Source organism: Sciurus carolinensis, chromosome 8 (genome assembly GCF_902686445.1).
Source record: "Sciurus carolinensis chromosome 8, mSciCar1.2, whole genome shotgun sequence".
NCBI lineage: Eukaryota > Metazoa > Chordata > Mammalia > Rodentia > Sciuridae > Sciurus > Sciurus carolinensis.
Window position 1 is genome coordinate 137,750,044 of NC_062220.1, and position 24,953 is coordinate 137,774,996.

Here is a 24,953-nt window from a genome sequence, read left to right on the forward strand (position 1 = left end):
CCCCGCCCTGTCGGGCAGGCCCTGGCCGCGTCCACCTGGTGTGCTGGATCTCCTCGGGCGAGGGCAGCGCCAGCGCCCGTCCCGCCCATCAGCGTCCCTGTGGTCGAGGACGGAGGCGGGAGTGGGCAGGCTGTTGGAGGGGCTCTGCCGCTCTCCTGGTCTTGGCCTTGGGCGAACCTGCGCCTGCCTCTGCATCTGCTGGGAGAGCCGAGAGGCGTGGCTTTGCCCAGGTGAGCCCGGGACAGTGAGGTGCGGCGTGGACCCCACAGACGCGGGACCCAGGTTCTGAGGGAGCCTGCTGCTCCCGCCCTGTGGCAGCTGAGCCGGTTAGGCCTGGCCGGCTCCCCGCCCTGCGTGGCCCACTGTCCTGCTGGCGCTGCCTGAGCTGGACGGCCACCCTGTCCTGCTTCCCACCAGGGTCATTTGGTCATATCCTGCCTCCACGGTTGCTTCAGCAGCCTCGGTGCCTCCTGGAAGCCCCTGGGTTTCCGGGCAGCGTCGTCTTCAGGAGGTGCCTCCTCGCCTTTGGCATTTCTGACGCGCAAGGTTCTCGCTCGCTCTTCCTCCCCCTCCCCCCATTTCCTTTTGCCTTTTCCAAAAAAATGTTTAGGCTTCACGTGTTTCAAGGACTTCATGTTCCACTGACTCCCTGCCCAGGGACGAAGGGGGCTGCTTTGGTAGGGTGTGTGGCCCCCCTGGGGTCTCGGGCAAGAGAGCGGTGGGTCTTGGACCCCGTGTTGGGACCCCGAGTGTGGTCCCAGGGTGTCTCGGGGCGGTGGGGTGTCTGAGGTTCCGCCGGAAGCTGCACTGACAGTGGACACGTGCTTCTCCTGAGACGGTCAGGGGGTTGTGGCCAGCCGGAGTCCCAGGTACCCCGACATGCTCCTGCGCCCACCCAGCGCCAGACCTGCCCTCCCGCGGCCTCCGCGGTCCCCAGCCCAGCGCCTTCTCTTCCCTGGGGTGCTGATTGGTCACTGCAGCCCTCGTCCTGAACCCCGTCTGGGTGCAGCCTGAGCTTCAGGAGGCGCCGGTCTTCGCCTCTGAGGAGGAAGAGTGCTGCGGAACAGAGTTCGCGGAAGGGGGTGCTCTGGCGGCTGCCCGTCCCGCACCCCCGTGGAGTGGCCCGGCCCTTCAGGGTCAGCAACCTGGTCCAGGTCAGGGCCCAGGGCCAGGTTTCGGGTGGAAGCTCTGAACGTCAGGTGGGCATGGAGAGCTGGGCGCGTCCTGGGGCCCCTGGAGGAGGCGCGCTGGCTGCTCCTGCCACCTGCCAGCTCTGATCCCCAGTGCACCTGAGATGTGGCTCCCAGAGGACAGAGGCCACGGGAGTCTGCACCAGGCCACTCGAGGCCTCGAGGGTTCGGAGGTGGACACTCGGGTGGGGGGCCCGGCTGCTCCGAGGGACTCAGGACGTGCCAGCCACGTGCCTCCCAGCAGGTAGCGTGGCCACACGTGGGGCCGCACAGGACCATGGGCCTTCCGGGGAGCCCACCCTCCTCCAGACGCCCCCGGGAGCTGGCGGGGCAGGGCCGCGGTGCCTGGAGGGGGGCAGGGGCTCTCCCCAGCTGGAGGAGCCGCCGCCTCTCACCCAGGGCTCCCTTCCCGCCCACGCCACCCTGAGCTGATTGAGCAGTGGGCGCAGCTTCTTTCCTCCCGTCTGTCTTCCTGCACGCGGGGACTGGGCAGGGGGCACCAGCCACTGGCTCTGGCAGGCTGTCCCTTCAAGGAAAGGACCTGGTAGCCAGAGGAAGGCCAGGTTCTCAGAGGATGTCCCTGCAGCTTCCTGACCCACCTGTCTCCCTCCCAGAGTCGCGAGCAGGCTTTCCCACCCGGTCTCGCTGGTCCACGCCCCTGACCCGGGCCGCCTCTGGCCGTGGGAACGTCATCGTATTTTCTGGAGGTGGGGACGTCAGGCCACAGACTCTCCTCCCTTCCCATGACAGCCTTCAGTTGTTCCAAGGCAGCAGGGCTCTGGGGCTGAAGCACCACAGCAGCCGCATCAGGGCGACTGTCCCTGCCTGGACTTGGGTCACTCTCCCTGCCACCGCAGCCCTGGGGACCTTGCTTGAGGGAAGTCATTATCGGGCTGGGGATCTGGGCAGGCGCCCCTCGGGAGCCCTTCTGCCACCACAGGCCCAGTGCCACTTGAGGAGGGCAGAGGCTTTGGGAAGGGGCACGGCAGAGCAGCGGCCTCTGTGCTCCCGAACGTCACCCCCCTTTGTTCATTTCTTGGACTCCTGAGCCCCAGCAGGGCCCCAGGATGTGTTGATGGCCCTCTTGTCACAGGCACACAAGTGAGGACAGGAGCACATCACGGGGTTGCTGGGCCACGGCAGGTGGGGAGGGGGCCCAGGACGCACCTTTGACCTGACACCTGCAGAGGCCAGGCGGGGGACCGTGTCGGTGGCCATCCCTGGGCGAGCGTGGCTGCAGCTGCTGCGCCCTCCTGCCCCCCTGGGCACGGGGCCTGGCGAAGATGGCCTCAGGCGGCGGGGTGCTCCCAGCGGGGGTGCTCCCAGCGAGGGCGCAGAGGAGCCGCCTGCCTGTCGGGGCCTCAGGTAGGGTCACGGTAGCTGCCATCATCACAGAGGGCTTGGGATCCAGGCCAGGAACCAGGCCAGGCAGGGCTCCTGGCGGGCGGGCGGGCGGGTGTGGCCTGGACCCCTGGCATCCTGAGGAAGGAGGGCAGGCGGTGGTTCGGGCCCTGTGGGTCTCGGATCAGCAGGACCCTGACCTCTCGCCGTGCTCCCGTAGGAGGAAGACAAACCAGCCCCACAGCCCTGGTGGAAGGGGTGGTGTCCGGGCTTCCGTGGGCCCTTCCCTCTTTAAAAACGCCTAAGGTTGGTGGGATTCTCGCAGAAGGGGTGACCTAGGGCCAAAGCAGCCACCACTGTGGGTGACGTCCGAGGATGCCCGACGCCGCCCAGAAGGTCCCCAGCCTGTGCCCTGGCGCTTGGGCCTGCCCCACCCTGCCCTGCCCTGGACTGAGCGAGCTCCGGCAGGAGGGCAGAGCGCTGGTGGACGGGAGCTGACCTCTCGCGACACTGCGCCCAGGCCAGGGCCCGAGGTGGCCAGAGGGCAGTGCATGGTGCTGGCCCTCAGCACTGCACACAGGCTCGAGTACGTCCTCACCCAGTGGCCAGCCCCCTCCTGAGTTGTCCCTGCCCCACACGCCCCTTGGTGACTTTCTGGCGCCTGGCTTTTGTTTTCTTCTCACTTGGTCACACGTTGCCGCGGTCTCTCTGGAGAGCAGTTTCCTGGAGGGCCTCCCCTGGGGTGGGCGTGTGAGAGCGTGGCCCGGAGAAGGGCCCTTGTTCTGAGCCCTGCTGGCCACTCACAGGGCGAGGCCAGGCCGTGTCCCTCTCCCCTTCCCTGTGGAGAAAAGCGGCTGGGTAGCGCTGTGGGCAGTGCCAGGCCCAGCCCTGGCCGCGTGCTCGTTAGGACCCTCAGGTAAACGGCACCCTGGGAGGGCAAGGCCGAGAGGCCTGAGGAGGCCGGCCACGGGCCTCCCTAAGCGCTGCCTCTCCTCGGCACCCGGGAGTCCCTGATGAAGGAGCGCGCACCACCAGGGGCGAGGAGGCAGACACCGGTTCTCGGGGCGGTCAGGACGCAGCGCGTGGGCAGGGCGGAGAGCGGGAGCCCAGAGCGAGCGCTCGGCTTGGCGGCCAGAAGCAGCCACCGCCGGGACGAGGCCCGGTAAAGTCCACGTCCCCAGAGCAGGGGACGTGCAGGGGTCAGACGTGGCCCCGGTTTGCCGACCCTGGTCTGAAAGAGTCGGCTCCTCCTCCTCCTCGTGGGGAATGGGAGTCGCCACCCGGCACGGAGGGGCGTGGACAGCACAGGGCCAGGGCTCCGCAGCCCCCAGGGCCACACCATTTCCTCCCCACAGCTCTGCAAGTGGTGCCCTGGATCTGGCTGGCCCGGGGGCCGTGGCGGCCCCACCCTGGTTGTCCTGCCCAGCTCTCAGCTGCCGAGGCCGTCCAGGCTGGGCCCCTCGTCCCCTGGCGCAGTTGAATCGAGTCCCGTGTTGGTTGGTCTGGCCCCCAACAAATGGCCCGTCCTCCAAATCCATCTCGGCCTTTCCTGGCGCCTTGAAACACGCCAGCCGTCCCGAGCTCTGGATTTTTATTGTTGTTTTCTTTCCCCGACTTTTAAAAATAACCCTGGTCCCCACCGGGGTGGGCTGCCCTGCGCAGGCTGCTGTTGGCAGGCTGCGCGGCATGAATCACTGCTGCCCGCTGGCTGCCTCCTGGCCTTCCCTCCGGGGCCCTCGGCCGCCGGGTCAGCAGTAGGCCTGTGCTCTCTGAGCTCAGCGTCGGGGCCTCCCAGTTACGGAGGGGCACCCCAGGCAGCACCCCACGGGACCGGAAAAGTGGCCACCTCCAAGCTGCCACCGTGGTCCTGGGACTTGCCACCAAGAAGCAGAGGCTGTGAGCCTCTCCCAGCCGTGGGTGGAGCCAGGTGGCTGTTGGGGGCTTGCGTGATGGGGTGGGGGCCTCAAAGTGGGGCTCCCAGGGCCCTGGGGTCCCGAGTGCCCCTCCTAATGGCAGCTGCTGGGAGAATCCTCGAGAAGCCCGAGCTCTTCGGAAGCTGCCTCTACATCTGTCTTGGTCTCCGCCGCCCCCGACGCTGGCCTGGCAGCTTCCCAGTGACAGGCAGCTCCGGCTGCACTAAGGGGTGAGTTCAAGGGCACGACGCAGCGACTTGCTCAGAGGCACAAAGTGGGAAGCCGGGGAACTTCACCAGCTGACAGCACGTACACAGCCTCACCTCGGAGGAGACCTCCCGTGATGTCCCCACAGGGTGGCTCTGGGCCCCAAGGAGCCCGAGAGCGCACCCAGCACCCCATGCAGGGCACAGGCGCTCGGCAGGTGCCCCTCCCGCATCCCACGCCTGTGTCTGGTGTTGAGGACCTGGCCTGAGAGGCCCAGGAGCAGAGGCCAGGCAGACGAGCGGCCGCTGGGAGCCCCACCCGTCCCTGCCGACGGATGTTCTCACTGCCCACCTGCCGCGTGCCAGGCGCCGTTGGCTCTGTGTGGGGCGCTGGCCGTTCGGTAGTCCAGAGGAGACAGGCCGTAAATATGCAGGACAGAACCCAGGTGGAAGCGAGTCGGGCGGCGCTGGGGAGGAGCACGGAGCGAGTGGCGTAGGTGCGCGTCCTGTGCGTGGACTCTGGGAGGCTGTGCATGGCCTCGTGGGCAGGCCTCCTGGCCAGGGCGAGGTGTGTGGCCCTGGCCCTGGGCGCACGCAGCCCTGCGGTCACACTACATCTTGTCTCCCGCCGCTGAAGGACAGGTTCCCCCGCGAGCGACTTTGCCACCTTCCGCCTTTCAGCCTCCGTTCCTGCCGGAAACAGCCGCCTTTCAGTGGGGATGCCCTGAAGCGCACAGCGCCCGTCCCGCTGCTGAGGGACAGGGCGCCCAGGCTGCAGCACGGGCGTGTGGGTGGGCATGTTGAGGTCTGTTCCTGAACAGTGTCCCTGGCTGCGGGCTTCCCAGGTCACCTCGATACCGGGGTCTGGTTTAGTGGTCACAGTCTAAGGCTCAGGGCCGACCACTTGTTTCTACAAAGCGCGTTTTCCTGGCACGAGGCCATGGCCGTTCATCACCCTGCCTCTGGCCGCCGTCCTGCCGCATGGTGGAGCCGAGCAGTTGCAAGGCCAGCACTGGTGGCAGCCTCACCCTTGTGGAGGAGCGTGTCGCCTCCTCAGGACGACCAGGCACCTCGTCTTGGTGCTTTCCACTGCTGGTCACCGTCGACCCCTCTACCTGCTCCACTGCTCCAGGACAGGAACTGGAGCAGCTCCGCGCTTCCCTGCAGGCCCGCATGGGTGCCCTCCCTTCCTTACACCCAGGGGAGGCGGCGAGGGCAGGTGCCGACTGCAGCGTTGGGGGGCGGCCGCCCCGCGCCTACTCTCCAGGTTCTGTTCCCGCGCCCACTGCGGTGCTGGCTCGGGTTCTAGCGGGTTCCACTGGAGGGTCCCCGTCCTGGGTGCTCTCAGGACGCCTGCAGACTCGTCTGGGTGCTGGGGTGTATCCCGTGGTGCTGCTGCAGAGAGGGCCGCGCCTCGGCAGGCACTCCCCAGGGTGCCCCCCTCCTGATCAGGAAGCGCACGTGGTGTCGGGGACCCGACTGCCGCTTGGTGCTCCCATGAGGGATTTTCTGCTCTCTAGTTGCCAGGACTCTGCCTGCCCACGTGTGTCCCTCGAGGTCCCTGCAATGCATACCTGTGACCCCAGTGACTTGGGAGGCTGAGGCAGGAGAATTGCAAGTTCAAAGCCAGCCTCAGCAACTTAGCGAGGCCCTAAACAACTGAGTGAGACCCTGTCTCTAATAAAACTCAGAAGGGCCGGGGGCGTGGCTCAGTGGGGGAGCCCCCGGGTCAACCCAGTGCCAGGAAGAGAGCCTGCAGCCCACGTGCTCCCCGAGACTCCCGGCCGTTGAGATGGCGCTTCTCTCCTTCCCCGTCCGTCCTCTGGTCTCCTCCACCTGCCATCGGGAAGATGGAGGTCGCCGGAAGATTCACCCTTAGTGGGTGTTATGATGGCCACGCCTCGTTCAGGAGGACAGCCCAAGGTGATGTGGGGCGGCTTGGCGTCCATGGTGACACGAGGTCCTCGTTCAGGTTATGAGCATTGAAATGGGTCCCAAAGATGTGAGACGGACGGAGCCCTTTCTGTGTGCACGCTGGGCAGGGCGGGAAGGGGAACCCAGCCCAGCTCGCCAGCCTCCCGAGCCAGCCTCCCCAGCCAGGCCTGAGGAGGTGTGGGCCCGTGGTGGGGTGTTCTGCTGCCGGGCCAACCAGAGACAGGGTGCAGCCACCAGCTGTTGTGGGGGACCTCGCCCCATGTCCTCTGCCACCCCACACGTGGCTCCACGGTCCTGGGACCCCTCTTCCTAGTGGCAACCCCAGGCGTAGTCTAATTGGCGTCAGAGGGTTCTGGATTCGGGTGACGTGGAGCAGTCCCAGGCCCAGAGGCTCAGCCTCCGTGGAGATGAGACAGAGCCAGGCGGGGCACGGGAGAGCCAGTCATCACACCTGGCGACCTCGGGACGTTCGCAGTTCCCGGAATTGTCCTGGCGAGCCCGGGTGCGGTGGAGACGAGAGCAACAGCAGCAAGGCGCGCCGCAGCTGAATTCCCGAGCTGGTTTGTCTCCACCTTTCTTCTGATTTTTGTCTGTCCTCCTCCCAAACATTGGCAGTGGACAACCACCCGAAGGGTGCTGAGTCGGGTCTCGGCGTCCACCTCTGCCTGGCCACGCTCTCGTGACGGTCCCACCAGCCTGAATTTTCCTCTTTATTTCCTTGTAATGGGATCAGCCCCACATGCAGCAGTGGGCCAGGCCAGCGGGGGTCTCCCTCTGCCTGGTGGGAAGGAAGACAGCTGTTCCCAGGCCTGGCTCAGCCCGGGGTTAGGCCGGCGTGCCTTCTGGGGACAGCTCCTAATCACCTTGCAAACCAGCCGGACACGCTCGTGAGACGGAGACCTGTTCCTCTGCCGCGGCCTGGAAATCGCCTCGTCGGGTTGCTCCCTGGAGCCTGGGTCCCCCTTTCCCTCACTCCTTGCTGGGCCCCGGGACCCGCAGGAGGGTCTCCTGTGCCCGGGCTGCTCCTCAGCTCCCACCAGGAGGACCTGGGAGGCGTCGCTTGCTGGGCACCAGGGATCTTCCCGAGTCAGGGCATTCATGACAGCGGTGCCCACTCACGCAGCTCCTGGCAGGTGCCAGGGACCAGAGGCCGTGTGCAGTGAGGGGACGATCCCCTCACGGGTGAGCGAAAACGGGCCTCAGGAAGGTGGCAGCCAGTGCAGCCGCCCGCAGATCCGGGGCTTCGGGGCTTCGGCGAGCGCCTCCCTGTCAGAGCCAGGCTCCCTGCAGCGGCTGCCACCTCCGCGTGCCCTGCCCGCCTGCCACAGCAGCCACCTTGCTTCCTCCTCCTCCCTGTCTCCCCAGCAGTGCCCTGAGAGGTGCTGACGGGTGTCCTTGTTTGGCCGGGGGCTGCGGCCAGGGGAGTTTGAGGAGCCCGCATCCGCTCGCTCCCCAGGTGGACCTCCACGCTGCTCAGGGCCAAAGCCCTGACAGGTCTGCAGCGGGATGCACGCCGAGCGGACAGCACCAGCCGCTGGGCCCAGGGTAGTGGTCAGCATCCCGCAGGGCGGGTTGGAGGGCACTGGTTCAGACGCGTCATCTTTGTAAAGCCCACTTTCTGTGGTGTTCTTCACCCGAGGGCTGCGCTCCGCTTCCGTGCCCAGTGCTCGGCCTTGGACGCCTCTTGGACCCCCCGCTGGTGCTGGGCTGTACCCCACACGGGCTTTGGGGCGCGCCAGGCCTGGCTCGCGTCGGGGCTGCCGGCCTGCACCTTTCGGCAGATCTGTGAGGCAGCCTACGCCTGGCTTTTCTGTGCACAAGATGGGCCCACGGCCCGGCCACCCGATGGCTAGGGACGGCAGGAGAGCCTGCTTGGACGCGCCAGCCTGACGCCTGGCCGACAGGCCCCCTCGATGGCAGAGGGCAGCTCCGAGAAGGGCCTCGGCCGAGCCGCGAGGGGAGGAGCGTCAGAATGCCATTTCTGTCCTGTTTTCCTCTCGTCCTTTAATCTTCTGATTTCTAAATAGTGAAGTTTACGGGGCTGGTGAAGCCGCAGCGTGTGCACGTGACCTTTACAAAAGCGTCCCTCTGCACAGTGGAGACGCTCGGAGCCCCGCAGGGGACGTGGAGGCCGCTGGCTCTCAGCGCCCCCCGCAGGTCCCCGCGGGTCCCCTCCACTGTTCTTTGCCAGCATGGCGCTTGCCCTGGGGTAGCCGCCAGGCGCGCGCAGGATCCACGGTCCCCAGACCACACCGCATCACAGCCCCTGTGGGAAGGGGCCGTGCAGCGCGGGCCCAGCCAGGAGGGCGTCTGCCCCCGGGTGAGCACCATGCAGAAAGTCTCGGTGGCAGGGTCCCGTGTCCTCAGGGAGCTTAGAGCCCCTGAGAAGCCCGTGTGTGAGGACAAGCCCAGTGTGCGGGCGCTGGCACGTGCAGACACCAGAGCCGAGGTCACAAGGGCCTGCCGTCCGCCCCAAGGCAGTAGCGGGCACAGGGAGGTGAGGGAAGTCCTGCTGGAGTGGACCAGCCCTTAGGGTCTCTTAAGGCCACATCAGAACGGAGCTCAGGCACGGAGGTGGCACGCAGCACCCTCGTGTTTGGTGACACTGTTTAAAATGCGTGGCGCCTGGTGGCATTCTGCGATCTTGTCAAGGAAGCTGGGCTGCGCTGCTTCTCAAGGAGAGGGGCTGGTCGGCTGGGCCGGTGTCCCCTGCCCATCCTGGTGGAGCAGTGGCCTTGTCCTGGAGGCTGGCACTCAGCTGGGGCCTTGCCGCGACCCCAGAGCTGCCGATGCAGAAGTGCCGGGCTGGGCGGGGCATCTGTTCCTGCCGCTGGCTTGTCCCCCACGCCCCTGCCCCGTCCCTCTTGGCTCACATCCATCTTCCCTGCGGCCTTGGGGCCTCCGCCTTGGGCAGGGCCAGCAGCCCACTGCTCCTGCACAGCCTCGTCCTCCCACACCTGCGTGCGCTCTCGTCCTCGGGACTGGGGGGTGAGCCAGGGTCTACCAGGGAGCTGAGCTACATCGCCAGCCCTTTTTATGTTAAGGTCGGGTCTCTCTCTCCAGCTTGCTTAGGGCCTCGCTAAGTTGCTGAGGCTAGTCTCGAACTCTCGACCCGCCAGCCTCCGCCTGCGAGTCGCTGGGATTACGGCGTGCGCCGCTGCGCCCAGCCCTCTTTCTCTCGATTGGGAACATCCTTGCCCCAGGGTCACCAGCTGGCTCTGGACAGACCAGGCCAGGCGACTGTGCCTTCCAGGGCCAGGTCCCCTCCGCCAGAGCTCTCAGTCTGTCTGGAACACGGCCCGGCTCTGATTCAGAGGCGCCATTCAGCTGCTCGCCCTGGGAGTCCTCATCTGGAGAAGGAGAGGGTCACGCCTGCCTGGCAGGGGCCCGGGAGGGGCTGCCGAGGGAGCCGAACACTCTCCTCCACGCCGCACGCTCTTTCCCAGAAACCAGGCCATCTTTCAGCCTCCGAGAGGCGAGCGAGAGGGAGCGTTGCTGCTGATGGGATCAGGTGACCCTGCCCAGGCCCTGGCTGGCAGGAGCAGGTGGGGGAGTCGAGCCTCAGGCGTCTTCCAGGGAGCGCGGCAGGACCAGGGAGGGGCCCCAGTCTGTGCCCCGGCCAGGGCTGCCGCAGGGGCACGTCCCTCTGCCAGGACGGGCACGTTCTCGGCGTCGCGATCCAGACGCTGGGCCCTTGGCGAAGCCCGAGTGGCCCCTGTTCTGCTGACTTCTTCACCACAGTGGAGGGAGTAGGTACGGGTCTCCGGAAGGACCCGCGAGGTCCTGGTGACGCTCCTCGTAGCAGCTTGTGGGTCACGTAGGTAGGAGTGTCCTCCTGGGCACAGTGTCTGGATGACCTGCCCCCAGTGTGACCCCGCCGCACCCCAGCACGTGGCCGGATGAGGGATGCGCAGCAGACGGGGACCCCAGGCCTCGCCCCGTGGTGAAGCGAAGGTGCGCGTCTGAAGCCGGCAGCCCAGGGCCTGTGGCCGCAGCAGCGTGGGGGCCCGTCTTCCAGGGGCCTCTCCTGACGCGAGGGAAAGCGGTGGTGAAAGGCGCCGCTAGGCAGCGATCGTACCCGACGGAGAGGCTGGCGGGCAGGGGCGGGGCAGTGGGGGCCGGGGAGGCAGCGCCGGCTGAGGACTGGGTGGCAAGGCGCCATCGGGCAGAGCAGGTGCCGAGGCCCGAGGTGGGCACACGCCCCCTGCCCTGCAGAGCTTCCAGGAGGAGGAAGCTGGGGTCCTCGCCACGGGGAGAGGGGGACGGCGGAGCGAAAGGGCAGGGGTCATCCGCCTCATCCCGAGTGAGAAGTTCAGAGGTTACCCAAGGGTGCCAGAGCCACCAGAGCCGCAAGCGCGGGTGCGACACCAGGTGTCCAGGCCCTGCAGAAGCAGCCCTGGAGCCTCGGTGGGAGCGGGCGGCAGGAGCCCCTGCTGGGTGGAGGGCGGGTTTGTCTAGGTGTCCCCGTGGCCCGCCTCCCAGCCTGCCCCAGCCTGGACCTCAGCCACGTGGGGATCTAGGGAAAGGGGGACGCGGAGCCGGGTCAGGGCGCAAGGCCACTGCAGCAAGCTGCCACGCCCGTCACCAGGGAGCTTTCCACCCACCCAGAGTCAGCAGTGCAGCCTGAGGACAAGGACGCGGTGGCCAGCACAGGTCAGCAGCCCTCTGCCCTCGACCTGGGCTGAGATTGGTGGCACCAGGTCTCCTGTGTGTGCGACGGAGCGGGGCACCCAGAGTCCCTGGGGACCAGCCTAGGGACTGACCCTCCCTTGACATGCCCCTGGCGCCTGGCACACTCGGGCTTTGGCTGAGGACAGGTGGGCAGTCTCTGTGGACTCGGAGCCCGGGCCTGGGCCCAGCCACTCTCTTCCGGCCTGGCTCTGCTCGTTGCTGCCCGTGTCCTCGGGCGAGTCTGCCCCGAGGCCGGTAGCAGCTCCCCGGGTGACTGGGGCTTCTTTCTGCCGTCGTGTTCACCTCGAAGGTAGGAATGATGGCGAGCCTCCTGAGGGTCCTGGGAGCGCGTGACCACAGGCGCTGGACACGCGCTGGGCTCAGGAGCGTGCAGTTGGCGTGGTCGCGCGTGCCTCTGATGTGCCCGGAGGTTGGTGGTGGTGGCCTATTTGAAGGGCTTTTAATGCCAAGAGGTGTGGCCATTTTTCTCACCTCTAGAGGGAACGTTGGAAGCCTGCGGCCGGCCTGACGCGGCCACCCCATCCTGCTCTGTGCCCCGGCTGGCAGCAGACTTCCTCAGCAGGGCCCTGAGCACCCAGAGACCCTCCCCAGGGGCCTCCGCACTAGCTGGCCTCTGGTTCTCCCAGTAGACCCAGAGAGAGACCCCGACTCCTGCCCTGGGAGCAGGGGCCGGCTTGGTGCCCGCCTGGCGCCTGCCCACTGAGCCTTAGAACTGCCCAGAGCAGTGGGAAGACGGCTCGGCAGCTCTGCAGGGCTCTCTCCCTCCTCTGCTTCCTCCCCAGCCCACCTCTGCCCCCGGGAGGGAGAGACACAGGGTGACGCGGCCCTTTTCAGTGGTGCCCAGGCCAGGGCTGCAGGGCGGTCAGGGGTGCAGCTTGCGGAGGGAGCCGGCCAGGGCCTGGTGCAACCTGGCTTTGCGCACCAGGCTTGATGCGGCCCGGCCCCGCCCGCCAACTCCCCTCGCCCCTCCCGCCCCACAAGAAATTAGAAACGTGACAACAAACTCCAGTTGTCACAAACCCAGGAACCGCCACCAATCACGCGACCCCATCACGTGCCCGCGTGCAGAGGGGATGGGCGGGTAATTGGCGCACCCAGGTGAATGGCGTAATTGGAAGAGCGAGGTGTGAGCGCGGGGCGGGGAGCCTGTCCCAGGGCCTGGCGGCCTCCTCATTCACAGCTTGGATACAGTAATTGCTATTTTGTGGTTTCCATTATCCACACAGTGGGGAACCGCTGGGGAGGAGGCCCCTGCCCCGCCAGCCCCGCCAGCCCCGCCCCCGGCCTCTGCCCCGCCTGTCCCGGCCTCGCCCTGGGAGGCCGGTTCCTGCAGAAGGTCCCGGGCGTCTCCGACCTGGCGTGAGCGACCTCGGGATGGCGGGATGGCGTGTTTTGATCTCGCCCACCTCGCGGAGCTTCGTGGTTTCTCCCCAGCCTCTCCTCCCCTCCTCTTGGTTCTGTCCCCACCTCTCTGCCATCAAGAGCGTTGGCCTGACGTGATCCCGCACACTCTCCCCGGGACGGGACGGGACAGGACGGGACGGGAGGGGACGGGACGGGACAGGAGTGCTCCCGGCCTCCGTCCCAGGCCGTGGACCTGGCCGTCAGCCATCTCTCTGGCCCTGGTTTTCTGGACTGTAAGCCAGGAACTGGCGCCGCTCTCCTGCCCAGTTGCTGTCACCCTGAAGGTGGTGCGTCTCAGACCCAGCCCGGCAGGCCCTGCTCGGAGGCAGAGTGGCGCGTGCTGAAGCCTCAGGACGCTGGGCGCTGAAGCCACATCCAGCGCCCTCCAGCCCCACCGCACCCGCTCCCCATCCCTGCCGAGTCCTCTGCTGCACCCGAGCCGCCTCCTGTCACAGCCCCTGCTGGGCTCCACAGCGTCCCCCCCACTGGCCACAGACGCCCAGCCCTGCCGGCCTCTGCTCCGGCTCCTCCCCCGCTGCGTTATCTCCTCGCCTTTCCCCGGACCCTGGGCTGCTTACCATGCAGGAAGCGTCCAGCTCCACGGTGCTGCAGAGGAGGAAGTGGCCTCGACAGGCCCCTCTCCCCTCTCCTCCGCTCCCCCTCACTTGTGCACACACGGGCTGGCTCCTCAGGAACCAGGGCTAGGAAACCGGGCAGAGGTCAAGGCCACACAGGGCCAAGGCTGTGGGCTCTGCGGGCACCGTTGGACTCCACACGACTGGACAGAAGGCTCAGGCATCCCCTCCTGCCCTGTGCTCCCTGGAACTAGGGGACTATCCCCCGCCCTCCCCGGGGCTGAAGCCAGCTCTGCGTCCATGGGGGCCACACGGGGCTTTCCAGTCCCTGCTTACAGGGCCTCCTGCCTCCAATAAAAAGAGACCCGCTTCTGCAAGTGGCTGTGCTGAAGGGCAGGCAGAGTGTCCAGGCCTGGGTCCTCGCTCGCTCCAGCTCTGCTGCCCTGAGCTGATCCCTGTCTGTACCCTGGGGACAGGCTGTTGACGGACATGTCTGCGTGGACCCCACGTCCCCCGCCTGGGAGGGCAGGCATCGGTCCGCAGGGGCAGTGTCCACTGGGGCTACCATCGCCTGTTTGTGGGAGCTCTCCAGACGTCCCCTCAGAGCTGGGGCACCGTGCTGCTTGCTGTAGATGCAGGGTGACAAGATTGCTGTGGTGCCCGCCATGCAGAGCTGACTTCGGCCCCGGGGAGGGCAGGGAAGTGGATGCACACCCACCCCACCGTGTCCAGGGCCACAGGGAGCCCTGACATTGCAGGTGGCTTCCAGCCAAGCCTTGGGGAGGTCAGGAAAGGCTGCTCCGGGCTAGTGGAGGCCAGGGCCCTCCATCCCCACCGGCAGATGCTGGGCCTTGTAGCCTCCACACACATCGCCCCTGGGGCCCCAGCCTGTCTGAAGGAGTCGGAGCCACAGAATCTCGTCGCCCTCCGTGCCTACCAGGGAGCTTGTCCACCAAGCCCCCGGCAGAGGCGCAGAGACGTGGGTGAGTGGCGAGAGGCGGCGTGTCTGTCATGGGGTGTGCTGGCCTTTAGGTGGCAGAATAAAGCAGGTTTTGTGGGCTGGCCTCCTCTGCTCTCCAACCTCACCACCTTGTCCACCTGCCTGGCCTCTGTCCCCAACCCTGGCCCCCTCCAGATGGGCCAGGAGCCTCCTCACAGCGGGAAGACTGACGGGCTCGCTCTGGCTCCTCCCGTCCCAGGAGACCGCCCGCCGCCAGTGCCGCCGCTCCTAGTCATCTGCGCAGAGGCGGTGCCAGGAGGGCAGAGGCGCCAGGAGCTCCGGGAGACGTGCGGATTCATTTTGAGGGTTCATAATGCTGCGTTAGCACACTGTCCTGCCTCCAGAAATTGGACTGGCAGATGCCTGGTCATGCTGGCAGGGCCGCAGGTTAACGCCTCGGATCTAGCTTATGTCGTTTCCCGAGAGCTCACGGCCTGCGCCGCGCTTTTTCCCAGTCGGTCTTTGGCCCTGAAGCATCCTAGCGCGTCGGGGGCAGGTGGGCGCCCGGGCGGCCGTGCGTGTGTGTAGATTTTCAAATCAAGCGACACCTCTCTTCAGATGCCGGGCGCATTAAATATTTATCGGCAGCAATTTGTGCGTATTTATTTGATAAATGGACCTGAGGAAGGGGCTGGGGCGAGTAGCGAGCTGACGAGGCCAGGGAGGCCCGAGGAAGCCTGGTCCTTTCGGCCTGGCTGCTCCCAGAGCTCCGGCTCCTGGGGAGTCGGCGACGGTGCCGGCCGTGCTCGCCTGTGTGATCCCTGCGGAGGGCGCGGTGTCCTCGGGGCTCTGCTGGCTGTGGCTCAGGGAGGGACGCGGGGTGTGGACGTGTCCGTCCAGCCCAAGCCCGTGGGCACCTCCCAGGTCCTGCCTGCTCGGCATGGGGTTCCCAGCTGGTCGTGGAGGCAGGCTGGATCCCGGCCCAGAACCTGGGGCCTCCCCGGCCCGGCCACACATGCCCAAGTCTGGGCTCCCCCAGCCCACGGTCTCCCTGTCGGGAAGGGGAGGACAGGTGCGCCGGAGCCGGCCACGTCTTGGAGTGGAACCGAGGAGTCCCGTCAGCATCCCCCTGACCGTTCCCTGCTGCCCGGGGTCAGGGAGAAGAGGGTGCACCCCAGAGCGCGCTGCCTGTGGGCCCGAGCCACTGTGTCACGTGGGCCAGCAGCACCTGTCTCCAAACCCGGAGGCGCTGGCGGGGGACCTCCTGCCGCCCCCGCCTCCTCCGCGGGCCTCGGTGCTCAGGCCCCGTTTGCCTTTTGTTCCCAGCACCTTCGGGGAGCTGAAGACGGTGCGCTTGCCAAAGAAGATGGCCGGGACGGGCACGCACAGGGGCTTCGGCTTCGTGGACTTCCTCACGAAGCAGGACGCCAAGGTAAGATGGGACCCTCCCCGCCCAGCCTCTCCTTTAGACTCTGCAGGAGAGGCTGGCGGCCTCCTCAGCACAGGGGCGCCACCCCTGGGCTCTCCTCCTCTTCCCTGACCTGCTGACTCCTAGCAGCCTCGGAGGAAGGCCGCTGGGTGTGTCTGCGGGCGGGACGGTGCCGGTTCCCGGCCTCTGCGCACCAGAGAGAGAAGCCTGTGGTCCAGGAGGACCTGGGCAGCAGCATGGGGAGCGCTGTGCAGTAAAGCTCTGAGGAGAGCGGCCCGCGGGACTCGTCTCCCGTCGCCTTTGTGCCTGGCGGGCCTGGCTGGTGCTGGTGGTGCGAGGCAGCCCAGGTGGCCCTGCGTGCGCGCCCTCCCGCCAGGCTCCTGCAGCGGGAACGTGCTTGCCGGGCTGCTTGGATTTGGGTGCTGGGGACGGAGCCCAGTGCCTCACGCCGCTGAGCCAGACCCGGCCCTGAAGCTCTGAGCTGAGGCCTCTGCTTGAGCCGGGCACAGCAGGGTGGCCTTGCCGTGGTACCACCAGCGGGCGTCCTGCTCTGTCCTTGGTCACTGCACTCGGGGCCCAAGCTCCAGCGAGCAGGTGACTGCCGGGCATCCCGTGGGCGGCCCCCCGCGAGCTCTGACCGCGGGGGGCGTTTCCCTTCCTGGTGGCCCCGCCCTGCTCCCCAGGAGTCCTTCAGAGGGCAGGTGCTTCTTGAAGATGCCCCTGGCCTCCCGAGGGTCCAGTGAGGCTCAGCTGCTTGGAGCCCAGGGTACAGCCCAGGGCACAGCACAACCCCCCGGGCCCTGGGGGCCCGCCTCGTCCCTGTGCCGTGGATGCACAGCCACGCTCGTCTGGATGCCTAAGGGACGGCCCCACCGTGGGCAGCAAGGGAGGCAGCAGAGGTGGGTTCGCGGTGGCAGCGCCCACCCTGCCTGGGCACAGTAGGTGGCACGCTGGCCACCCCAGCACGTGGCGAGTGCTGCACGCGGCTCGGCTGTGCCCTCCTCGCTGCCACGGTGCCCGGGCCCCCCGTGTGCACACCTCCCGGCTCCTGGGCAGAGAGGGCCGAGGGGCGGCTGGGCAGGGCGGGCGGCTCCCTGCGGGGCGCTGGGGCAGCACAGGCCCCGTCCTGGGACGCGCCTCTCGCAAAGGCCACGCCAGCACCAGCTGCTGGCACAGGGACCACGTCACCAGCCTGCGGGAGCTGGCGTCCCGCGCTGCGTCCCCTGCCCCGGGAGCCCAGCTCCCCTGTGGGTGGTGGATGGTTTCCTGGTGGTCCCTGAGCCGGGGTACAGTGGTGTCCCAGGAACGGCCGGAGGAGGACGCGGCGGGGAGGGGCCCGCGGCAAGGCGCCCTCCTGCCACCCCAGAGTGGGGCCACCCCGGGTCACAGCACTTGGGTCTGGAGGGTCAGACCAGGTTTATGTGTCCAGCCTGGACACTGCGAGCCCCGCGCCACGTCATCAGAAGAGAGGCCGTGCGCAGGGGCCACGCTGGGCACCTAGGCCAGGCCACAGTGTCCCCAAGCCCCGGCAGCCCTCGGGGCCCGTGTGGAGGGGCAGCTCCTCCCCGCCGTCCCTCCCCTGCCTCCCGGGAGAGCTGAGGACAGGAGGGCTCACCCCTGCCTCAGGAGTGGCGCCCACCGCCCTCGGCCAGGCAGCTGACCCTGGCCCCGCAGGCCTGTGGCGGCTCCTCCCTCAGGCAGGAGGAGGGGACTGAGAGCAGGGAACGGGGCCGGCCAGCGGGAGCTGCGGCCATTGAGCACGCGGGCTGGGCGGGCACCTGCGGTCAGCGCTCCCGGAGCAGCTGCCCCGGGCGAAGCCCGAGGTGGCCCCGAGCACGTGCCCCTCCAGTGCCCCTGAACGCGGGACCCTGAGTCCTCTGTCCCCTCTCCAGAGACCAGGTCCCACCTGGCACTGGGGCCCTGCGGAGGCTGCAGGGGCCGAGCTCAGAGTGACCAGGCAGCGAGGACAGCAGCAGCACCGCGAGCGCCACCTCGGCACAGGACACGGTCCCCGGCACCCGGGGCACCTGCAGAGGCGCTCCTCTCCCCGATTCCTGCCCCGGGCGCGGGTCCAGCCTCGGCCGTCACAGGCGTCCTGCTCGCAGGAAGCTGGTGGACGAGCGGGCGTCCCCAGCCTGGGGCGTTTCATGAGCTCCTGACGTCGCCACAGTGAACGTGGGTCCCTCCCACTGCGCTGCTGTTATCTAGTCCTCCAGGTGTGACCAGCGGCGTCCTCAAAGAACCTTCCCCACGTCCTGCAGGGAAGCAGGAGACGGAGGCTGAGGAGTGAAGGGGACGGAGGTTGAGGGGTGAAGGGAACAGAGGCTGAGGAGCGAAGGGGATGGAGGCTGAGAATCAGAGGATGGAGGCTGAGGAGCAAAGAGGATGGAGGCTGAGGAGCGAAGGGGACAGGGCATGGCGCGCCAAGGACCCACACAGCTGAATGCAGGGCCTCCCCAGGATCCTGGGCCTGTGCTGGGCACATCTGTCCGCAGCCGTGTCGGCCTCTAATGCCCCGCGTTCTCTGAGGACAGCACTCTGATTGGCGGACCCGTCAGACTTCAGAATCCCACTCGCAGGACAGCGCCCTGCGCAGGCGTCACACTCTGACTCTGGCGGGACTCCAGGGCAGCAGGCAGGAGGCCTCGTCCTGGTCAGGGCCGCACAGCCAGTGCTGCTCGGCTGGGACAGCCTGGCCCCTATGCCCTGTCCGCTGGGTCCCCTAGCCCAGTGCCCTCTTGCTGCCCTCCTCCCAGCACACCCTCTGCTCCCGCCTGGCCCTGACGCCTCGGGGGCTCCTGGAGGAGGCTGGAGACTGTCCCGTGGAGCGTCTCTGGCAACAGCCTTCCCGGCCCCAGAGGAGCAGTGGTCTTCCTCCTCGGCAGAGGCACGGCCTCCCTGCCTCCCCTTGCCAAGCCTGAGGCCCGGCCAGGAGCCCAGCCAGGTGCATCTGTCCCCACTGGCTGAGTGGCCGCCCCGCTCCCTCTTGCACAGACCTGGCGGGTCCTGGAGGAGGAGAGGAGGGCCGGGGAGGGCGGGCTCTGCCCAGGAACCAGAATATGGGTTTTTCCCACGCAAGGCGCCTTTAATTCTCCTTCCCGGCCGCGCCTTTGTACTTGTGCGGTGGCAGCTGTTTTTATTTGCCGCCGCTGCTGTTGTTTTAAAAGGTCTATTTTCACATGGAATGTTATCCAATTAGCGGAGCAATGTGTTGGCTTAAATAAACACTCGGGGGTGGGCGGCGGGCGGCAGCAGCGCTGTGCTGCGGAGGACCGCGCGGCTCCCGGTCGCTGCAGCTCGCGGCTCCCGGCACCTTCCTCGCCGCCCCACCGAGCCGGGGTGGGCACAGGGAGCCACGGGGACGCGAGCCCCCAGCCACCCCCGTCCAGGGGACACCGAAGGGGCCTCTCCAGGCCACTGGTCACCGCAGGGTCCACTGCCGGGCCTGCAGCGGGCAGGGTTGGGCCAGGCAGAGCCGCTCAGCCGCACAGACTTCCTCCTCGCGGTGCCCGGCTCAGAGCCACGTGGCGCATGGGGAGCCGTCCGGTCCGGCCGTCCTGGTGCTCAGCACGCGCCTGCTTGATCGCATGCAAGGGCAGAGGGCCCGGCCAGCCTGTGGGGGTGCAGCAGAGCGAGGGGCGCGGCGGGCGCACGGTCCCCACCCCTGCTCCTCTGGCAGAGCCGCGTGGGGTTGGTGTGGCTGCGACCCAGAGCCGCGACCCAGAGCCACCTCTTCCCTGTTGGGCGAATGTGGAGGAGGAACCTGACTCCAGGACCCAGCCGACACCCCCAGGAGGGGACGCTGCTGCCCTGGGGCCGGCGTGAGGATGAGGTGGAAGATGCCGGAAGCACTGCCCGTGGCACCGCGGAGCAGAGGCAGCCAGGGCTGGGCACCCCTCGCTCTGTGCCTTCCAGCACATGAGCTGGGAGCAGATCAGGAACCGGGCCCGACCGGCTCTGCCACAGCGTGCGAGGCGCGTGCGCACTCGGGCCTTCTGCTTCCATGTGCGGGTTTGCCCAGTGTCCGTCACCACAGCCGGAGGGCAGAGAAGATGCGTCTGGACCCTGGGCTGACCCTTCGAGGCAGGGACTCGGGCTCAGCCAACACGTGTGGACCAAGAGCCTAGAACAGGACAAGCCACCCCCAGAGCGAGCCCTCGGGGCGAGCGTCCTCCCTCCAGATGCACCAGGCCATCGGCGAGAGCCGCCAGGAGACGGGCAGACCCCGCTGCGCTGGAGAGCCTGCTGTGCTCACGGCCTCCGGCGACTCACTTCCAGGGGCCACGGGTTCCGGGAACCTGGCCTCGCCACGCGCCGGGCCCGGGGCTGGAGGAGCAGCCCTGGTCTTACTCGGTCCTCTGGTGACCTGCGAGGCCAGGGCGTCCCCATTTGCAGTTGAGGAAGTGACGACAGAAGTTCCCTGTCAGGTCAGGGAGCCAGAGAGCAGCCGAGCCAGCTCCGTGCCCGCCGCCCCGCGTGCCACTGGCCCCAGCCACAGCCCCGCCTCTGGCCCCGCTGCAGGGCTGCCGCGCTGGCCGGAGGGGGACGCGTCCGTCTCTGTGCTCGAGGCGCGCGGGCTGGGAGCGGCCGCGGGTGCTTGTCTTGGAAGCGCCTCTGCCGCGTGGGCCCTTTCTCAGAAGGGCCCAGAGTCGCCCTCGTCACGCACAGACCCCGCTGTGCAGCGCAGTGCAGGCCAGGAGCCGTGGACAGGGCTGCCGGGAGAAGGGGCGATGGATCGTGCCCACTTCAGAGGTGACGGCACTGGCCTCTGCGTGCCTCAGTGGCCCCACCGCCTGTTCCCCGGTTGCTATGGCCCAGTGCCCTGTCCCCGGGCCTGCTGGTCGACCTTAGCCAGCTCAGCGGCAGCTCTCGCCAGGCGTGGGGGGCACAGCTGGGCAGGGCAGGGCGGCGTGGCCCGTGTTCCGTGGGAGGTGCAGCCCCTGCCTGCCGGGTCGGTTCCCCAGGGAGTGGGAGGGACCGGAGGGCACCTGGGCAGCAGCAGACCGGAGTCCGTCCCGGCTCTGCCAGGAGCCAGGCAGTCCTTTGCAGCCCCAGAGACACGCGTCCTCAAGGCCGTGCGGTGAGCTCTTGTTGCTGGAGAAGGAGGTTTGTCTCCAGAGAGGCTGTGGAAAGGGCAGGCCCAGCACGGTGCTGGCCGCCTTCCAGGGCCTTCCGTGCTTCAAGATGGCCGCCAGGCCTGGCCAGTCTACCTGCACCGTCATCCCCAGCCACCTGAGCAGACCTCCCGGAATTCGGACAAGGTGGCAGGGAGACCCTGGCTCCCCAGACCTGTGGTCCGTGGCTACGTCAGAGGAGAGCCAAAGCCAGACCTGGGCAGCTGCCAGAAGCCTGGGCAGTGGGGAGGCCCTGGGGCCAGGTGCGGGCCGCACGGCTCCTGAGCAGAGCTCAGGCTGCAGACGCGCTGCCTGAGAGGAGCTCGGGTGCCGTGGAGCCGGGGTCCAGGTCCAGGTCAGAAGCACCTGTGCTTCACACAGAGACGAGTGCAGGACCGAGTGGGGACCCGTCACCTCACGTAGGCTAAAGGGACGCTTGGAGGTAAAGGTCGGGGCCAGAGCTCTTGTCCCCCACTGGGCCTCCCGTCCACTTGGCCTCCGTGGAAACCAGAGTGCGAGGAAGCCCTGGCCAGGGGCCCAGGAGTCACCTCCTACATGGGGCTGGCCAGGAGTGACCAGCGTGGCCACCAGGAAACAGCAGGAAGTGGCTCCCAAGGGCAGGGTGGCTCCTCTGTGGCCTCCTCTTTGCCAACGACTGTCAGGGTTCCACTCTGGACCTTAGTCTTCCCCAGCGAGCCAGCTGGGGTGTGACCGCTGGGTCCTGGCAGCCTGGGTCACTGTCCCCACCCGTGAAGTTCCAGAGTCCTGCACGTTGGGTGCAGTGCTGTACCAAGACTGCGTGTGTCCAATCAGGGTCCACGGGCTTTCGCTGTCCAGTGCAGACCTGCTCCCGCCTGCCCTTGCGTCTCTGTGGGCTGAGGGGCAGGGCTGGAAGGGACCTCAGGACACGCAGCCAGGTCGCGCTCACCGCCCCCCAGGCTGGAGACGCCGTGGTCTGAGCTGCGTGTGGACTGAGCCAGCACCTTCCCTGCAGGGTCGAGGTCAGGCCTGCCGGAGAGACTGGCAGGGAGGGAGGCCAGGTGTGCTGGCCGCTGGAGAGAACCTGGCCACAGGCCCTGCGAGAAGGGCAGGCCTCCTGGCCACCAGCAAGTGTGTGCACGAGGCCGGCGTCCAGGGCCCGTGCCAGGGAGGCAGCATGGCGCCTCCGAAAAGGAAAGGAGGGGCAGCTGGCCTGCGCGGGCCTCGCCCACTCGGCTTCCTTCCTAGCGAGGGGAGGAGGCAGTTCCTCCTCTGAGCAGGTCCAGGTCCCTGCCGTCCTTGGCCACCAGGAGAGCCAGAGTCCTCAGCACCAAGGGCTCCCGCCCAGGGAGGGGAGGCAGCAGAAGCGGGGTTTAGAGAGGCCCGCGGTCCGGGACACGGCGCTCCAGAGGCGCCCGAGGCTGCCGAGCAGAGTCACTGGCCACCCTGGAGCTGGCCAGGAAAGCGGGGACTTGGCCATGATCTCAGTGGGGTCAGCGTGGGAGGAAGCAGCTGGCAGACCTCAGCCCAGGGCAGCAGAGGGCCTGCACTGCCCTGCCTGGCCTGGAACCTCGTGTACCTCAGGTGTCCCTGGGGGCCCTGGCGGGTCTTCCTCCTCCCCCGCCCCCTCCTCCTCCTCCTCCCCCTCCCCCTCCCCCCTCCTCCTCCCCTCCCCCTCCCCCTCCCCCTCCCCCATCCCTCCTCCCTCCCCCTCCCCCCTCCTCCTCCCCCTCCCTCCCCCCTCCTTCCTCCTCCCCCTCCCCCTCCTCCCCTCCTCCCCCTCCTCCCCTCCTCCTCCTCCTCCCTCCTTCTCCTCCCCCTCCTCCCCCTCCCCTCCTCCTCCTCCCTCCCCCTCCTCCCCCTCCCCCCCCCCCCCCCGGATGCTGGGACTCTACCGAGCTCTCCTTATGCTTTTTCGATGAAGCCCAATCACACTGGATTACCCAAGGCCAAGTTTAGCCTGGACCAGGGTCTTTGTGCTGCCTGGGACAGTGTGGGACCACCAGGTTCCGGCCCCAAGGCAGCGGGCACTCGGGAATGCAGCCGGAATTCCCGTTAGCTGGCGGGACTGGAAGAAGGGTAGCTGCTGTTTTTGGAGACCCGCATACTGTCGTACCTGCTCCTGCAAAGAGCTGCCCTGTGGACCCGCCATTGTTTCTGCTCCCTGTCGTGGAATGAAGTCGGATGCACAATGACGACGCGGCCCCCAGCAGAAGCTGAGGCTCAGAGACGTTAAGCAGCTTGCCCAAGATCACACAGTGAAGGGGAATCTGAAACGAGGGTGCCCAGCCAGAGAGCCCGCTGTCAGCTACCCGCCACCTCGCCTGTGAGCGGAAAGCCCTTCCAAAGCAAGGCCAGCGTACGGGCGGGAGGAGTGCAGCGAGCAGAGGGACCGGAGGGCCAGGAGGGGATCTTTAGAGACTCCCACAACAGGCCTCTAGGCACGGTGAGCAGCAGAGGAGCCGGAACTGGCTTCCCAGGGTAGAAGCACAGTGTGACCACAGGAGGCAGAGAGGCTGGGCCTCCCAGGGCCTTGTATCCTCCTTCCAAGTTGAGGCTGAGAATCTGGCAGATGCTACTCTAGGCCGCCCCCACCCACAGCTCCCTGGGACGCAGCTCCTCAGGGACCTTGGCACCAGGAGGGAACATCCGCCACGCCAGCCTCCCCACCAGCTTCTCTCGCTTCCCAGAAGCCCCGCCCCCCGATCGGGCTGTCTCAGTCGCCAGCTGAGCGCGCGTGTGTTTTAGAGTTTGGAATGGGCCATTTCGGCTCCGAGTCCAGATGCAGTTTTATGTCCGCCTGGGAAAGACGGCAGAGGCTCTGCTGGCTGCCAGAAGAGTTTTTAAAATTAAAGTTAAAAAAGGGAAAGAGAAAGCTTCCCGCACCTGGCCCTCCTCGAGCAGCACGGAGCCGCGTTTCTGTCGGCCACTTGTCCGCAGAGCGCGGTTCCCCGCCCGCCATCTTTCTGGGTCCCACTTCTCTTGAGTGGGCGCCAGGTGCCCTCCTGAGCCTGTCGTGCTGAGATCCCCCCGCAGCCCCTTCCCCGGCGGCCACCAGCGTATTGTCTGGCAGTCCCAGAAGCTGCAGGTCCCAAGTGGAGCGTCCCAGGCGGGTTCCTTCCAGGGCCTCGAGGCTGGCATGCTGGCGGCCTTGGCCTGTGGTCTCGTCACCGGGTCTCCAGCCACACCGCGTTCAGCCTGTCTCCACGCAGACCCCCAACAGCAGGTCCTGGTGGCCAGGGGCCCTCCTACTCCAGCGTCCCTCACTCTGCAGCTGCCTCTTCCTAGACGGTCCCTTGAGCACTGGGGTGGCCCCGGGGTTTCTCCTTTGGGAGACGCAGGTCAGCCGTGTGGACCTGTTGTAGGTGCGAGCTGCAGAGCCAGGGAGGGACCCACAGGAGTCAGAAGGAACCGAAGGGGACAGATTCAAGAGGCAGTGTGAGGGACAGGGCCACCAGGGCCGGCGAAGGGAGACTGGCACCAAGTGACAACGTCTGCACGGTGGCCAGACGGAGCTGGGCTTCCTCAGGAGCCGCCCATGCTGACAGGCGGGGGGCGGGAGCCTGCTAATGGGGTAGCCCTGCGCAGAAGGAGGGGACGTGGGGAAGGACCCCGGCCAGGCCGCAGGCGCGGCCCCTGGCAGTGGCCTGTTGACTGCAGGGCACGCGCAGCCCTGCGGAAACGGAACCATCATAGCCGGCGGCCTGCAGCCTGGCCCTGCTGAGCCCAGCGCCACTGCCGCAGGCGGGAGGACGGGGCGCCTGGGTGCCTTCGCTCACATCGCGGCTCTGTCTCGTCCCCGTGCAGAGAGCCTTCAACGCCCTGTGCCACAGCACCCACTTGTACGGCCGGAGGCTGGTCCTGGAAGTGGGCGGACTCCGAGGTGACCCTGCAGGCCCTGCGGCGGAAGACGGCCCAGCACTTCCACGGTAGGCGCGGCCGGGGGGCTGGGCCTCCTGGGTCCAGGGCTTCTCGGGAAGCAGGAGGGGCTGGGTCCCCAGGAGCGTCAGCCCGAGCTGGGCAGCCACCCTCCTGTCCCTGTGCTGGGACGCTGGCCACCTGCCGGCCTCCCTACCATCACAGGTGCCTGCGCTCCTGGGCAGGTGACAAAAGGAAGGTGCCAGCCTCCTTCCCCACTCTGTCCGCTGCTTAGGCAACGGGTCATCTGGCGGGGAGCGCGTCCTCTCCTGCCTGCCTGGACAGCAGGCTCCAGCTCGGGCCAGGACAGTCCCTCC

General features: G+C 67.6%; 1 protein-coding gene across 2 annotated transcripts in view; it reads left to right on the forward strand.

Annotated features, from left to right (window-relative positions):
* Positions 1 to 24,953, forward strand: part of Rbm19 (RNA binding motif protein 19) — an 85,883-nt gene that overhangs the window by 57,634 nt on the left and 3,296 nt on the right. For both annotated transcript variants that reach the window (XM_047561387.1, XM_047561388.1), the window contains exons 22-23: positions 15,523 to 15,628; positions 24,526 to 24,647. In XM_047561387.1, the coding sequence (XP_047417343.1) occupies positions 15,523 to 15,628; positions 24,526 to 24,647 (228 nt within the window). The remainder of the gene's footprint in view (positions 1 to 15,522; positions 15,629 to 24,525; positions 24,648 to 24,953) is intronic.